The following is a 17,401-nucleotide window of genomic DNA, read 5'->3' as shown; positions in this document are numbered from 1 at the left end:
TGATCCAGGTGCGATAAACCAGGGAGAGAACTGAAACATGCAGGATGAACTGACTTTGGACACCACTGACTAAGAGGGTGAATGCTGGAACAAAAGACCAGGGCTGAGAGAGAGAATGGCACAGGGGGCGAGTGAGCTAGAGTGAACATGGGAACAAGGAAAATGAATCAGAGTACCAAAGAATAACCAGACAAAAGGAATAAATAAACATAATTAAAAAGAACTGAAGTAAAGTAATACAGAAACAATGTTGATCTGATAAAAGATGGCAAACAAAGAAGAGTAGAATGAAATAGTCAAACCCCAAAAACAGGACCTGACAAAAATTAGACTATTGGAAAAAGTAAAATGTCAAAAACTCATGTTGTTACACTGTAATCAGCTAAATAACTCAAAATAACGTTTCTGCTTTCTGAACCTCTTAGTCTGGGTCATTATAACACTACTGACTGAACAGACTTTCACTCGCTGAGTGTCCATTGCTCATCTTGTTGTTCCCATCAACAAGATGATGGGAAGTGGTTGGAGGATCAAGGCGCATGTTTGAATTACATTTCATATTTAATGTAGCAATTGTGAAATTGTGTTCTTTTGAGATTGGCAAAGGCTTAACAGGAAATGCACATCTGTAATGGAAATGCAGCTAATGACACCTTTCATGAGGAGAACAAGCCACAAAAGATCTTTGCCAGAGGATGGTTGTTCACAGACTAATGTACTCATTGAAAGTTGAGTGGAAGGACAAAGTGTAGTAGAAAAAGGCAAAGCAGCAACAGGGATGACTGCAGCCTTAAAGTGTAAAATTGAAAACGTTCCCTTTGTCATAAATGTGCAGTTGAATTGTTCGTTTAGTATTGAAGCGCTCCCTTGTGGTGTTACCTATTGAAGTCTACGAACAAAGCAGTATGATGACTGTTACGTTACGGCAAGTGCAGGTGGAATCCATGGTGGAAAAGAAGTTAATGTCCAGATCAAATCACTGCCATAATCCATAGAACTGTATTCTTTATACTTAAAGGATGATCATTCTAATTGATTGTGCTCAGAAGTTCTTTCCAGAAAATTGTTGTTGCAACTTAGTTCAGTTCTGTCAGCTATATCCAAGAAATAAACATCTTATCTTTGTCTTTTGCCTCCAAGAAAAAGACAAACTTTTGCTGGAACAGTTTGGAACAATTCAGTGAGAGATTGAAAGGGTTGAAGCTCATCCCCATTTTTTAAAAAACAGATTCAATTATTTTTATACTTGAGATCATTGTAGGACCTGGAACAGATTGTCAGAGGTAACATCATTTCTGCTGTATTTGGATAGTATGATGAATGCATGATGTGCTTTTCCTGTTTTTTTTTAGTAGTATAATAGAAATGAATGAAATTACATGTTCCCAGGCTCTCCGTAAGCTCTTCATAGCTTCGGTGGAGACCTGATTCACTCACCAGATCCACAGTTATGATCTGTGTGGTAAGACAATGTCAGTTGATTATGGAATTTGTTAAATTGAGTGAATTAAATTGATTTGCTGGTGTGTTTTGGATCGTTATCCTGTTGCAGGAACAGGATGTATTCGACAGCAGCATTCATGCTTCCACTAATGGTGGAGACATGACCTTTGACCTGGGCAAGGGAGGCCTGCTGTATTTTGGCTGCTGTTGTGGGTCTTTACTGACCTGAAGTTTAGCTGGCCAGTGGCTCCTGGGAGCCTCCACCACTCTTCTATGTTTTAACCATGTGTGGCTCTCATTGAGGTTCACTGGAGTCCAAAGAATTCAAAATTCCTCACTGATAAACTCAGTTACTTTTTTTCTCATTTCTTCCTGAATTTCTCTACATCTTAGCATGATGTCTCACTTTTGATCATCTTTTGCTCCCCTTCACTTTGTCATGCAGGTCCTGTTTAAGTCATCTCTTGATTGAGAATAGGCGTAGCTACTGAATGAAGCTATACCTTTAAAGTGAAGGTGTAGCTTTGGAGAAGTTTGCAGACACACCGTGCTGCAAACCTTTTCAGAGAGCCTAAGTTAGAAACAATCTCATGTTTTCCTTTAACTTTTCAACTAAAAGTGAACCATTACTACATTAATTTACAGTAACATTATTAAACATGTTTTAGCTAAATGCTTAGCCAGAGTCTGAGTTGTCTGAAGTCATTACTTGGCACAAAGGAAAAATAAGCATCTGGGGGATCCCAAATTGAGTGGATGGAAAAGTTTGGCTCTCAGAGCAGGGGGAAGCCCCACAGCTGTTCAGCCTGTTCCCAAGTACTGTAATCCTTCAGACAGAACCAGAACCCTTCAGCAGGTGACACACAAATGTTCTAATTCAAGTACACCGAAGCCACCATGCATTGGTCATCAAACAAGGTTGTTGACCTGATTCTTTAGCAAAAAGAATAAATGTCGCCTTTGTTGACATGGATGCTAAGAAACACGTTTTTCAGTTTGAAACTTGTGATTGTTCCATATAATTAGCTCCATTGTTCCTTTTACATGAACTACAAGATCTAAGCAAGTCATAATGGAATATAAAAGGCAATATTAAGGACTATGTGGAAGAAAACAAACGATTTATTATGGTTAAGCTCCAAGGATACTGAATTTGACATTTATGTACTCAATGGCCCTGTGGTAACGTTTGTTACATATTTTCCACTAAAGTATTTCCTTTTAAATGGAATGAAGAACATTTGGCTGCAATAAACTAATCAAACATAGGTTGAAAGATAGTAGAAACAAAAAGCTCAACTTTTTTCTGCTTGACTCAGATTCAGGTTGGCCTGGTGCCTGACTAGACTTCTGACTGGTAGAACAAACATTATTGTTCTAAAGAACAAAGTAGGCTGAAACAATATTTGAACACAAACATGACATAAATCCTAAATCTTCTAGCACGACAGCACAGCACCACAAGGAAAAACATGATAGGACTGGGTCTTACTTTATTACCATCAAATTTATGGCAACAATCAAAAAAAGTTGCATCTTCAACTATAAGTGAAACATGAATGTAAAAGTGACAACAGGTCAGTCATGCAACAGAATCTTATAAAAAAAACAACAAATAAAACTCCAAACTCCATCAGCACATCTTACACACTATCTAGTGTTGTGAAAAAGAATCTACTCTCTTACAGAGTTCTTCTGTTTCTTATTTCTTTTTTTACACTTGTATAGTTTGTGTCAAAATAAACAATTTTGACACAAAATATAACCAAAGTAAATAAATTATAATTTTTTTGTAAAAGGAAAAACTGTCCAGAGCAACATGGAGGAAAAGCACAAAGTGGCAGTTGTTACCATCACAACCAACCATCAAGTTTAGAGGGTAATCATTTTTTGTCACATCCATCCAGATGTTATGCTAACTTTTAAAATGCTGCAAAAAAAATGAAGTATGTTGGTTTGGAGTGACTCAACCGCAAAGCATGATGTTGATGCTGCACATGGCTAAAATGAACAAGATGTAGAGATTGCTAACTAGCATGAACAACACATCTCAGAAAAATGGAGAATCCTCCCCTCTGAGCTGGAGGTTTGAATTTTGACATGTCAGATACATTCCATGCCCCTGGTAAGGCACATACCCTTCAGAACTCTTCAAGCAAATGCATTTATCTTTTTTTCTTTTTTGGAAAGGCCAAAAACCATGTGCAGCAAAAAAAAACAAAAAAAAAACGTTTTTCTGAAATTGAGAAAATTATTAAAAATGTTGCCATTTCCATCAACCTTTTCTAATGCAATATTTCAAACTGCATAAAAAAATCATCATGGGAACATAGCTTTAGTCAGGTTTGGTTAGCTTAAACTCTTAAATTAAAAAATCATTTGAAAATTGCCTATTCTATTTAATCAAGTTATTTCTGTGTGGTATTAAAATGTTTGATCTGAAACTTTTAAGTCAGAAAAAAAGCAAAAACAGAAGAAATCTGCAAACCCTTTCTCACCGTAGTGTTTCGTCGAGTCCAATTCAGACAGCCTGAAGTTAAAATGTCCTAAAGCAAAAGTGTTAATACCTGAGTAAAGGCAGTCTGAGGTTTCTTCATGAATCATTTAAGGTAATGTTCTGCTTTGCGTTTTAACTTTATATTCCTTGATTTATTTTTCCACCTTCTTTTACCAAGATGGTTTGTAAAGAAGTTATTATATCTCTCCTCCTCATCCTGCTCCTGCTTCTCATCCTTGTACCAAGGTCCCCATACTCCTCCATTGTACTGCGGGTTGGAGCGCAGGTCCTTTGCAGGGTAGCGCACTGGCACAGCGGTCTTGTTGAACTGCACCAGCCGCATCAGCATCTTCTTTACTATGTGTGGGTATTGTTGAGACAAGTCTACTCGCTCATAAGGATCAGCTGTGATGTTGAACAGCCAGATGGATTTACCCCTGTCCCAACGCACACGTTCATTATGGTGACGAGTGGTTAGTCGTTGGTTGGAGAACGTCTGTGGTGGGACCCAGTCACTGTAGCCTGGCACACCCGTCAGTAGCTTCCAGTGGCCAACTCGGAGCGCAGCTTGGACAGCGGTGTTCCACAATCCATATCCTGCCTTCCAAGAGCCATTCTTGGCTTTAATGTAAATTGGGTCGATGTTATGTAAAATGTCTAGGCGAGGTGATGGACGACCTTCGCTAATAGCCTCCCAAACGTCGTATCCATCTAGGTTTTGATCTTCATCTAAGGTGCCTCCGCCCAGAGTCACCAGAGTCGGAAACCAGTCCGTTATGTGGACCAAAGTTTGACATTTTGACCCTTTTTTGACTAACAGGGGACTGTGAACAAAACCTACTCCCCTGATGCCCCCCTCCCAGTAGGTGGCTTTACTCCCCCTCAAGGGCCAGTTACTTCCACCGGCCAATGGCTGGCCCCCATTGTCTGTGGAGTACACTATAACTGTGTTGTCATAGTAACCAAAGTGTTTCAGGGCTAAGGTCAGGTTGTGAATGGCTTCATCGAGACAGGAAACCATGGCAGCATATTTTCGGCGATATGGGTTTGGGATTCCCTTGTAGCGCTCCAGATAGCGAGCAGGAACTTGCAGAGGGGAATGAACCGCCTGGTAGGCCAGGTAAAGGAATAAGGGTTGCTTGTGAGGATCGTGATTGGCCAAGATGCCGACAGCCTTTCGAGTGAACATCACGGTAGAGTACAAACCGCGGTCCTGTTCCCAAGCCGCCTCCTCCCCTTCGTACAGATCATAGCCGCACATGCCGGGGCCTTCGCATTTGTAATGACTGTAGTAATCGCCGCTTCCAAGCAGGGATCCAAAGAAAGTGTCGAAACCTCGTTGGGTGGGAAGGCAGCCACGTTTGTAAAAGCCCAGGTGCCACTTCCCCACCATGTGGGTGGAGTAGCCTGCTTCTTTGAGCTTCTGGGGGAGAGTGATATTCTCCAAAGGCAGGCAGTTGGGCTGGGTGGCTCGAATGATAGAATGTTGCAGGCCTGTGTGGATCTGATACCTTTGAAAAAAGAAAAAGGATGAAAGCCATTAGAAGATGAAGACATAAATGCGGTGAAGTATTCCCTAACACAGCAGGAAGAAAAGAGCCAACATCCGTCTGTTGGCTCATATTGACCTCAAGCAGTTTGATCCGTTTTACAGGACCTTGTAAAAATTTCCTCATCCCTAAAACTTTTCTCTGTAAAAAAAAACAACAATTCATATAATTGAACAAAGACTGTTTAAATGTTGTTGTTGCATTTCAAAAAGTGGCATGTACAAAAGTTACCTTACTATAATTCATTTGTTTTTGTCAAAAATGTAAGGGTTGATTAATATAATCTACAAAAGTAAGATTGTCTGTTTTCTTAACAGAACAAATACATAAAATTAAGGAAGTACAAGACTTGTCACATAGGGAAGAAAAGGATTTATTAGATAAAACATTCATACTTGCCAAATTAAAAAACTATGTGTGTCTGCATATGATTATGAACTTGGAGCCATTTTGAAGCCAGAAGAGTCAGCTCTTATTTTGGGAGCAGCGCTACAAGAGCCGACTCTCTGAAACGAGCCGAAATTCCCTTCACTAGTGCGTAGTGTGTCCCTGTTCTCAGGACCTGAATTTTTCCTGCCTCTTTTTGGGCCCTTGATCAGCAAGTTGGCTAAGAACATATTCATGTGGACTTTGGCAGGGCATGTTATCATTGCTGCATGTGATTTAAAAGTAAAGGCAGAAATATGGCAATGTCTTGTTTAAAATTGAAAATAAAAAAAAGAATAACAAGGCACACATCAGTAACAAAGTTTGATAAACTGAGCAGAAAAACAGAATACTTAAAAAAAAGAACAGTGAGAAAAGTAAAAGAAAATTTTAGAAGAATTTCAATTGGGCTTTTGTATTGTTGCAAAGTTTATGCACTTCCTTAGATAAAATTGCTTCACTTAATTGTTTTTTAATGGGATGATTTTTAATAAGCAGCATTTGTGAATAAAAAACAAAAAAAAACATTATCCCGAAAATTCAATTTAGTATAAGTCAACTCTTCCTCTCATTAGACCAAATTTTATTACACCAAAACTTAAAAGTGGAGTGCATTTCTTGTACAAGATACAGTTTTAAAAATCTTTCTAAAAATATTAGAAATATATTTCCAAAACTAAATATAAATTCTGCAATTGAAAAAGGTGTTATCTGAATATCGGTCACAAATGCACAGGAATTGGTTTTGAAAGTCATTTCAGAGAAACTTGATTAAATTTTGAAATGAATTAAATGCTTTGTCTGAAAAGAAAGACATTTGGTTCTTACTCTCAGGTTAGAGGGGAAGAAAACTGACTGTGTTCCTTATAAATTTCTTGTGACATTTTTTGTCAGTAAAGTTACGTTCAATCATGATCAGAGATGGTCCTTCTGGAGTAAAGGTGTCAAACTCCAGTCCTGGAGGGCCACTGCCTTGAAACATTTCGATGTGGCTCTGCTGCACCACCTGAATAGAATAATTAGGTCATTAAGGCTCTGGAGAAGTGATCTACACAAGGACCAGGTCATAAAGCCGTTTCATTCCAGTGTTTTGTGTCTGTGTACACCCCTCTGCAAACGCACAACAAATGAAACATTAAGAGACCTTAGTGTAAAAGTTTGATTTATTGATTGAAAGTCAGTTAAAATTTGAAAGTAATTTGTAAATATACTCCCACACTAAGCAACTAAGACCATATACACACACACACCTACACACACACACACACCACACACACATCTAGACACACATCTACACACACACACCTACACACACACACCTACACACACACATGTAGTGTGTGTAGGTGTGTGTGTGTAGATGTGTGTGTAAATAAGCACACACACACATCTACACAGATGTGTGTGTGTAGGTGTGTATACACACACACACACCTACACACACACACACACACATATACACACACACACATCTACACACACACACCTACACACACATATACACACACACACCTACACACACACACCTACACACACATGTAGTGTGTGTAGGTGTGTGTGTAGATGTGTGTGTAGGTGTGTGTGTGAATAAGCACACACACACATCTACACATATGTGTAGATGTGTGTGTGTAGGTGTGTATACACACACACACCTACACACACATATACACACACACATCTACACACACACACCCACACACATATACACACACACATCTACACACACACACACATATACACACACATCTACACACACACCTACACACACACCTACACACACATCTTCACACACACACACACCTACACACACATCTACACACACACACCTACACACATATACACACACATCTACACACACACCCACACACACATCTACACACACACACCTACACATCTACACACACACACCTACACACACACACACCCACACCTACACACACACCTACACACCTATACACACGTATACACACAAATATGTGAGTCACAATTTGTCCTACTGTACTTCTTCTTGATTAAAATGATTTTTTTCTGTACTTGTTTTTAAGAAAGAGTTATTTATATTTGTTAAAAAAATTCTTGGGCTTGTAAACAGTTTTTGTTCTTTGGTTTCAATGTAAAGTATTTAATTATGCTGTAGAATAATTGTAAAAAAGTAAGGGTAACTACTTCACGGATTTCACCTATCGGGATCTTTTTGGAATGCAACCGCCGCGAAAAACGAGGGTTCACTGTACACAGATACCTCCACCGCTCCTGGTGTATGGATATGTGCAATAACTAATTTTGCAATTTTACAGAGCCACCTTGTGGTGTACATTGAAAACAAAACTAGCTAGAGATGGTCAGTTTTGTGTTTGTAGTTGGCAGAATGAAGGAAATTGTAGAATTGTTTTGAGTTCTGTTGTGGAAAAAACAGCTCTTTCCAAGCACGGTTCAGGTAGAACCACTCAATCAGGTTTATTCATGCATTGTGCACAATTATGAGAGCTCATAAGACAATCAATAATCAAGCCCGTCTGGATGCAAGGCTAACCCAGGTGACTAAGCTCTGCCAGGTTTTATAAGAAAGGAAAGATTTTATAAGAAAGGAAAACAGTTGACAAGACGGTCTGGTCCTGACGGGAAAACAACCTTCTAACCTCGTACAAGTAAACAAGTAAATAGTCCTTTTGGTGAGAGTTCACAAACCTTTCATATGATGTGACTAGCAGATGTGACCTTATTGTAATTTTTCCATGACAGTTTCATAATGGCAATTATGGGCAATCTAATTTGTAACTTCATGTGTAGCTATTATGGCGTAATTGGGGGATGAATTTTGCTAGATTTTAATTGGCTCAGACTGTCCTGGGGGAGATTCTGGTTTTCTTTAATGTAATTTTAATGCTGAAAATTTTTTTTTGATCAACAACTTTTGCAGAGTGGTTCATTTGTTGGACAATCTATCCAGAAAACATTGCCCACTTCAATTTTGTTGAGGGGACTTGCAATTTTCAAGTACTAACCAGGAACGCATATTTTCTACCATAGTGCTACACACAGGTGAACATGCCTGAATTTTTGTATTTGAGTTAAGGCTGAAAGTAGTCAAGTACCTCGATGATTAAAATTCCTTGAGGAAAATGTATCTGCCTCGAAGCTTCATTAAGTTATATTTTATTATTTATTGTTCCGGCCGGGTTTTTACTTGCGTTGCAGCGTTCTCAATTCTGCCTAAGTTGTTGATGAAAGCTAAGTGTTTGCTGCATATAGTCCAGTTTTCATATTCAGCCTGGGAAGATTTTGCTGATTCATGATAAAGTCCAGGTCTTTGTAGTTTTTCAGGGGACCATCCTTAAAATGATGCCTGAAGTACAGCAGCTTTTCTCCTCCTGAAGCCGTTTCCTGAGAACAGGTGTCCTGTTTATCTGTGCTACCTGTAAATCTGTCCTATCTTGGGGTAATTGATGCTACGTCACATGCTGCTTACTCAGCAGATTTCTTATAAATACCTGTGGAAGTTTTGTTTCATGTGTTTTATTTCATTGAAGACTATGGTAAGCTTGATTTATTTTATACCTGGCTTTTATTAAGCTGCTGTTTTACTTCATGACTTTACAATGGCTTTAGTTTGCTGTCTGCAAAGTTGTTACTACTGTAAACAAGTCATTGTTTGGCGATTGATCAGGACAAAATATGTTGTGTTTTGGGCTGTTTTGTCCCTATATTTGAAAATATTTTAGTTTAATCACAGTTTTTTATTATTTAACTTTGCTAAATAGATGTGGAATTGGAGCTGTGTAATAGTTGTGTAATATTAATGTATATTAATCATATCCCATCATTTCAGGAACAGCATTGTGTTCCTGCGCAGTTTGGTGACACATTGTGGCTTCGCTGCATTTGATAAAGTCTGTCATTCATCGTATTTATGCACAAAAAAAGAGTTGTTCTGAGTTGATCTGTATTTAATTTAATTACAATGCAAATGTGTTTCCCCTGCCTGATATTGTTTTATTCGTACAAACACCTTTGTATTTAAAATATTTAACAGGTAGGATACCCTAATAAAAGGATTAGTGCATACATCTGTAGCTTTTCACTTCCTTGATTCAGATAATTGGTAGCTGGTAGGTGTGTTTCTATGTGTGACTGGTGTTAAATCCCGTCGCTAAAATAAACAAAAGCTAGAAATGTCTGGACAAGGTGAGAGTTCATCTATTAAACTGACTGAAATGAAGACAAACAAAAAGCTGGAGGATAGACATGTTTTGATAAGCGCATCTGTGAGCCTGCCTCTTTATTATTGAATTGAATATAATTTCAGATTTTTGCATAATATGTTTTCAGGTTAACATCCGCTCCATTTTGCAGAATTAGGCTCAGAATCCTAATTATGAAAAAAAATAATTAGGATTCTGAGCCTAATTATGTTAGGCTCAGAACATAATTGAAGTTCATATATAAACTTCATAAAGTTTATTTATGAAAGGTAAACTTTCCTTTGACAGTGAAAAACAAAGAGGAGGTCTGACAGAACCTCTGGTTCAGATCAGTGCCAGTTCTCTGTTCTTGCCTTAATTCCCTTTGCAATTAATCAAAAGCATTCAGCAGGAGAGTTCATTGATACAAACAGGAACTCTTGAGGCAGCTTTTAGAAGTCAAATTCTGTCTGACTCCCAAAACAACAGGAGACAGAGAACTGCTTGCCTCATCACCCTTTGACCTTGTTCTAAATCTCCTTTTCCGTCTCTTGACATTTGTGGTGTGTGAAAAAGGTTTAGTTGTCAGAAAGCAAGTTAAATTTAGAAGAAAATTGAACAGGCTCCTATTCCCCACAGGCAAGACAAAAGCTTGCAAATATTTACAGGAAATAAGCATTGTGAAAATGTTCTAAGCACATCAATAATGAGAATCATTTGCAAACCATTCCTAGAATTTGGGCCTGACTGGGAGACTAAACAGTTTCTGGCTTGTATAGCCAGATGGATTCTATTAAAAATCAGTTTGTGCTGTGTAAGATGAGACATATCAGCTTCTTGGACTATTTTACAGATGTATTTCAGTGTTTCAAAAGGAGAAATGAACATCATTCACAAGGATTGAGCAGAGCACCGAGTTAAATTTGGAAGAGAATTAAAGGTGTATCACAACTTCAAGCATTTGTTTTACACATAGACACGTACATCACTGCCATGATGTACTGCCAGTGGACAGGCTGGAGATGAAGTTCAGTGTAGAGATTTAATGAAGAAAAAAATGAACAAATCAACTTACAAAAGTCCAAAAACTGAGTAAAACATGAGGGGAAAGACAGTCCAGGGTGATGTGATGAGACAGACTGGGAATGAGAAGCTTAAATACTGTGAGGTTAAAAGTGGTAAAAACAGACCTGGCCTGATGAGCTAACTGACTGCAGGTGTGAGTAATTGAAGCAACTAGAATCACAAAGTAAACTCTGGCAGTCAATAACAACCAGACCTACAGTGACAACATCAAACATAACTAGAAACACCATAAGAGACTGAAAGAAGAAAAACAACAAGACAAATCGAACCAAAATAAGTAACATCAGATCATGAAACTACAATGAACATGAAGGGCTAAACTAAAGTGAACTGGAATGAAAGTTATTCAACAGAAAAGCACAAAAAACAAAATCCCAGCTCAAAAGCCAGAGTCTTGACAGTCACATAAACTTCCATCGACGCTTTTTTATCTGCATTTTTATTGTATCTGAAAGGTTGATAGAAATGGCAAAATTAAACAAAAATGTTTTCAGTTTTTACAATTGAGGTGGTTTTTGTATTTCTTGGATTCCCACCCTCAAAAAAATAGTTAATGTAGTAAAAAGAAGATGGACACACATTTAAGTTCTGACATAGTAAATGCCTCCATCCCCCTTGGCCTTACCAGAAGCAAAAAACTCAACAAAAAAAAAAATCAAAGACTGTCAGTCTGGAACCTTCCATCTGTGGTGAGGAATGTCTCTGTTCTGAGATGTGCTAGTTCCAACCTCTACATGTCCTTATTACCACCAACTACTCAAAAGGTAATTCACAAAGATGATGAGAACGTGATAACCTTTCATGGCTCATCAGGAAACCTCGCTGGATGTAGAGCAGGGGAAAGGAGAAGTTTCACATGATTATGGGAATAACATTTTGTAAGTTGATGGTCCTGGGCCAATCAGGGTCAGTGGAGGAAAGAGAATGCTTTATGAGTTCATAAATAGACATTGAAATATGAATGTAGAGGACAATGAAGTGGATGGGAGAATGAGGAAGAGAATCAGTCATGAGGATTCATTGAAGTCATTGGTCACCAATCAAGCCAAGTCCACCAGTCTATCAGGTGGGAAAATACCCCACGTTGTTTCTAATGGAAAATATTGCCAAACAATGGAAATGATCTTTCTTTTAGCAAAAGTTAGTTGGATGATGCTTCTTTCAGCCAGCTAAGGGAGCACTGTGTTAGTCTATGCCCAGCCTGAGTCAGGGATAGTATGAAGGACATTTTTTGTGCCGTTTGAATTGTGTCTTGATACTAGTGACTGGCCCAACTGTTTACTTACAGGATTATAAACTCATGTATTCAATCTGAGTCACTGCCCTCAGACATCATATTTCCTTTACTGCAGTAGCCCCACATGTTCACTTGACTATTTTGGATGGCTCTTTTAAAAGTATCCATGGCAGGGTAGGGTAGCTGTCGCCCAGTGCTGAGCGTTGTTGCATCATTTCTTCATCTTGTAGTCAACCCAAAGAGACTACGAGGCAGAGAAACAGCTGGCGGCTCATTTCTGTGCCTTATCTTATGTCAGAGTCAGCACTTCCGCTCTGCAGGCAGCTGGAATCACACTCATCTCGCCAGTTTATCTACACAAGCACTGTTCCACTTTGCCAATAAATTACATCATTATCTTCAAAGCATTCATGTTAGTTCTACATGTTCACTTGTTAAGTTCACTTTCTACTCCTCCAACCTCTTGGTTTATAAAAGCTCCACATCCTCTTTACATGTGGTTCAGATAAGCAGCTCTGCATTTCATCGGCCAGCCCCAGAGCAGATTGTCTCCTCTTTTTGGCAAAGCTCTTTGTTATTTCCTTGCTATTTCTGAGGTCCGACTCTTGCTTTGACATACTTATTGTTCTGCACTCCATTCAGCAGCTCCTTCAGTGAAATGAAGATTACCTTCTGTTAAAGGTGAACGACTATGCTTCCGCGAACAGCTTGGGGTGTTCTATGGGCCCTACAAACAAAAAATCAATTGATCAATTGTGCCTATTTTGAGCTTCTTTCACAATGAGCTGTTTTAGGACCTTGTGTCACTTTAAATCCAAATGAGCTGCTGCTGGCCATGCAACATTTATACTTCCATGCGAAAATGACTGCAGACAGATGCACAATTATACCACCTTACATCTTTGAAAAGCTAAAGTGGAGCCTCATGCTCAACCAACAAAAATACAGCAAGTGGTTTCTGGATGCCAAGTCAACAACAAAACATTTTTCTCTTTCAGCAGCCCCTGTACCGTCCATACACGGATAAAACCAGATGAGTAAATGTACAGAAGCTTATGGGGGGTCGATAGGGGTCGGGCTGGGGTCAGTTGGGGTTGCTAGGTGACAAGTGACAGTTGATTGATGGGAGATTTTTGAAACAGTTCATTTTCTAGACACCAAAAAACACAAACTTACTGTCAAATAAATGGCAGGTTGGGTTTTTCAAGCACTTGTTTTTAGAAGCAGTAAACACCAAATGGAAGTACAAAAATGTGCTAAATGTGAATTTTGCATCATACATCCCCTATAACTGTACTGTACAGAAAACATGCCTCCCAGATAATACATTACTTACCAAGGTCTTCATTTTAAAATCTAGACTCAATGTGAGGAGACATAAGTTTAAGAAAATAAACTCTTCATCTCTCCTCTCTGTTCATTAAATCACACCCAGAGTTTTGTGCTTTAGGAATTTCATTGTTCTCCTTCCAAACATGTGGAATCCAGTGTGGCTTGTCTATGTTGCATTTTCATTTATGTACAATAAAATGTTGAACCTTTTGTTTCTGAACTTCAGAGGTAAAGAACAAACAATGCATGGACGCCTCAGTCCTTGGTGCGGCTGTCACAGGTCGACGTCTTCCCCCTCTCCCCTGACCCATTACCCAGGAGGCAATATAACCTTAATTTTAATAAAAAAAGGAAAAATAAGTGGGATAGAGAGGGAAAAATGACTCATTCAGGAAATATTGGTTTGTCTAAGTCAATGGTTCCCAAAGATTTTCTGGGCCCCCATATGGATTACAATAAAAATCCCCCCAAAAGAAAAAAACGAACCAACTGGGCACACACATCGTTCAACCAGACATAAACACGTATCCCGTTTTCAAACTCCACTGAAGTTAATTTCACACTTCAGGTTGCAACAAAACAAACCACAAACCGTCTTTACAGAGAAAAACTTTTGTGTTACTGTTTTTTTTCATTCATCCATAAAACTACTGACATCAGCTGTTTCCTGACTGCTTTTTGTGTTACACCCAGTGCCAGAATTTACCCTTACTGGCCCTGGGGAGGGGTTAGAACAGATGTACACATAAACACAATACAGTAATTGACCTTATTAAATTTTGCACCCAAATATCAAAGTACCAAAAAAAAAAAAGAAATTACAACTAATAAAAACTAAACAATATTTAACAAATAATAATTACTAAAAACTAACTGAATTCGATAAAAAAAAGTCACAACAAAATAAGAGTAAACTATAATGAAAAATCAAAAACTATTACAAATCTGGTTGGAATGGGACTAAATATGAAGAAATTCAAGGGGCTTCAAGCAGCTGGCATGAAATCAGTTCCCAGACTCATGAAGCAACAGCAGCTGCTCTACAAAACTGCCTCAGTATCTGAATGCTTATCAGTTCATGTCTTGATGGGATTTCAAGTTCTACTTTACTTTGGATTTTATTAAGTACATGAAGCTAATACTGAGCCATATGGCTGAAAATCTTACCACAATATAAGGAATTCATGTCAGCCAATATTAGGAATTAGTGATTTTTTTTTTTGTAAATATCCAGTGTAGTGTCAAACTAGTGACCTTTTTTCTCTTTTTGTCCAAAATTTCCTCTTGAGCTGTTATACTCATTTTCTCCTTTGACTCCACCCTGATCTTTTTTTATTATTTTTTATTGTTGAGCAGTTATGGAAAAACATGAAACTGGAGAGGGTACGATCCATGGACGGTTGAGATTTCATAGCCCAGCGTACCAATTGCCTACATTTCTCACCACAAAGTCCTTCATTTCCCACAATTCCAATGGAAACTATAGCTGTACTTCCATTAATTTTAATGGAAGTACAGCGGTTTTTTTGATAAAAAGGTTTGCGCTAGGATAAGGTGGTTCTTCGGCTGTGTCAAAATAGGTGTAATTTGCAAAACCGCAATGGAAACATTTTTTTTGCATCACACAAATCAACAGCCGGATATTATTACTTGGCACTTCAATGTTGTAATAAGACACCGACATCTGCTCTGATGGCTGATGAGAATTATCTCTCTGGCTGAATTATGAATATATTTCATAAATGTGTACATCCATTGCTGCCAAGATTTTTAATGACATAACACATGAACAATCTCATTCACGAGTGATTTTAACTCATTATTAATAAAACCAACAAAATTGCAAAATTATATATTTTTTTTACACTAATAAAATATAGACAAAGATTGAAACATATTTGTAATGGAAACACAGCTATTAAGAGGTAAGTACAAAGGTCCCCTGCAAACAGAGAAGTGTATATATTCATAACTACAACATTATTATTCACACTCATTGTGCAATTGGTTGCAAATGCAGGAAGTTTCCCAACCTGGACAGCTTGGAAATATTCAGAACAATATGCAGGATTTCCCCCAGAAAACTTGCTAAGTTTGGTGGTCGGGGTGCCGAGGCGGTCCAATGGCAGCCCACTGTTTTTGTTTTAAAAGATGTTAAATAGACAGGAAATTTGAAAATATTAATGTATATATATATACATTAACATGTATATATATATTCTTAATTATATGTTATGGGAAAACATCACAAGTAAGCACTATTTAAACCCACAATTAGTCTTAAAAAAACAACAAATCAAAAAATACAATTGAAATGAATATTAATTATTTGCACTTTAGTTTAATTCAAATTAAGTCAGTGCCCCCATTAAGGCCCCCATTAACTCTAACCCTCTTAAATCACATTGAAGTATCAAAGTTGGAGGGATTTTTCTTCTTATTTTTTTCTATTTGGCATTTAAAAAGTTTCTTTGGTATAATAAAGTAAATAAGTGAAGATTAGAGTTTGTTCAATTTTGTGGGTATTTGAGGCTGATTTGATAAAAACAAATACTCGATATTTTTTCATGTGATATGCATCGACAGAAACAGTAACTAATTGATCCCTTAGATCAATTTCAAGTTCTACCTTCATAGTTTTACTTCAGCAATGAATTGAAAATGAAGGTGTTCTCAGTGTTCATGTGCAGTCGGTTCTGTACCTGCCGGTCATCAGTTGGCTCCTGGACGGGCTGCAGAGCGGCTGCACGTAGTAATTCTCCAGCTTCACTCCCTGTGCGGCCAGCCGGTCCAAGTTCGGAGTTTTGATCTCGGAGCCGTGGTATCCAACATCCCGGAAGCCCTGATCATCCACCAGGATGAAGACGATGTGCGGCTGGGAGGTCGGCGGCTCGAACTCACCCCCTCCGTTGCGCAGCGCGGACGTCCAGTTTTCCCACGACACGTGAACGCTCCATACCGGAGGAACGATGAAGCTGAGGAGGAAGGTCAGGAACATGCTTCAGCCCGACGAGGATCCTCAACCGAGGTGGTCTGTGCGCATGACGCGGCGCGTGGAGCTCGGGTTCGGTGTCTGCACAGCCTCGCGGTTCTCCTTCCAGCCGCTAGCAGCGCGCTCTGCCGCGGGAACGGTCCATGTGGCTTCCAGGCAGGCGGCAGCTGCTCCGCCCGGAACGCGAGCAGAACTCAGGTGGAGTTCCGCTCAGAGAAGCAGTCCTGCTGTTCCGCAGAAGCACGCAGGTCCGAATCAGTCCAATCCCCTCACCGTCATGACGCGTTCAGGAGCTGACCACAATCCTTAGCTCCTGTTGCTGCGGGTCCCCTGCCTAAAGCACCCAGAGCACAGGCTGCACAGCTGCGGAGAGAACTAATTGTATGGCAAGCGGTTTGTAGATTTATTCTGTAATTTATCCGCGTTTTTAACGCTTGTAAGGTAGATTGAATTTTAGGCCTTGTCCACGTGTAGCTGGGTCTTTTTAAAACCACGTAGCAGAAATACTAGTTTTTATAAAATAATCTCGTACACAGCTGATCAGTTTTTTAACAGGTCCTACATATGAACCCGCTGAATGACACTATTGTGTGTTGTTCTAAATATGTCCAACCCATAGGGGGCAGTGTAGGCATTGTGGCTCCGCATTGAGAA

General features: G+C 38.9%; 1 protein-coding gene across 1 annotated transcript; it reads right to left on the bottom strand.

The window, feature by feature from the left end:
• Positions 1–3,620: 3,620 nt before the first annotated feature.
• Positions 3,621–17,102, bottom strand: arsj (arylsulfatase family, member J). Its single transcript, XM_055056390.1, has 2 exons — positions 16,458–17,102; positions 3,621–5,451 (listed from the first exon to the last, which is right to left on the bottom strand). The coding sequence occupies exons 1-2, from the start codon at positions 16,751–16,753 to the stop codon at positions 4,044–4,046; spliced, it is 1,704 nt and encodes a 567-aa protein (XP_054912365.1). The 5' UTR covers positions 16,754–17,102; the 3' UTR covers positions 3,621–4,043.
• Positions 17,103–17,401: the final 299 nt, after the last annotated feature.

Source organism: Poeciliopsis prolifica, unplaced genomic scaffold (genome assembly GCF_027474105.1).
Source record: "Poeciliopsis prolifica strain line A6 unplaced genomic scaffold, Auburn_PproV2 SCAFFOLD045, whole genome shotgun sequence".
Classification (NCBI taxonomy): Eukaryota; Metazoa; Chordata; class Actinopteri; order Cyprinodontiformes; family Poeciliidae; genus Poeciliopsis; species Poeciliopsis prolifica.
This window is presented reverse-complemented; position numbering and strand designations above follow the sequence as displayed.

Excerpts from the sequence above, each read along its gene's own strand:
- arsj (XM_055056390.1), bottom strand. The coding sequence starts at position 16,753 with ATGTTCCTGACCTTCCTCCTCAGCTTCATCGTTCCTCCGGTATGGAGC. Across the intron at positions 5,452-16,457 it reads AGCCAACTGATGACCGGCAG|GTATCAGATCCACACAGGCC; the intron begins GTACAGAACCGA and ends CTTTTTTCAAAG.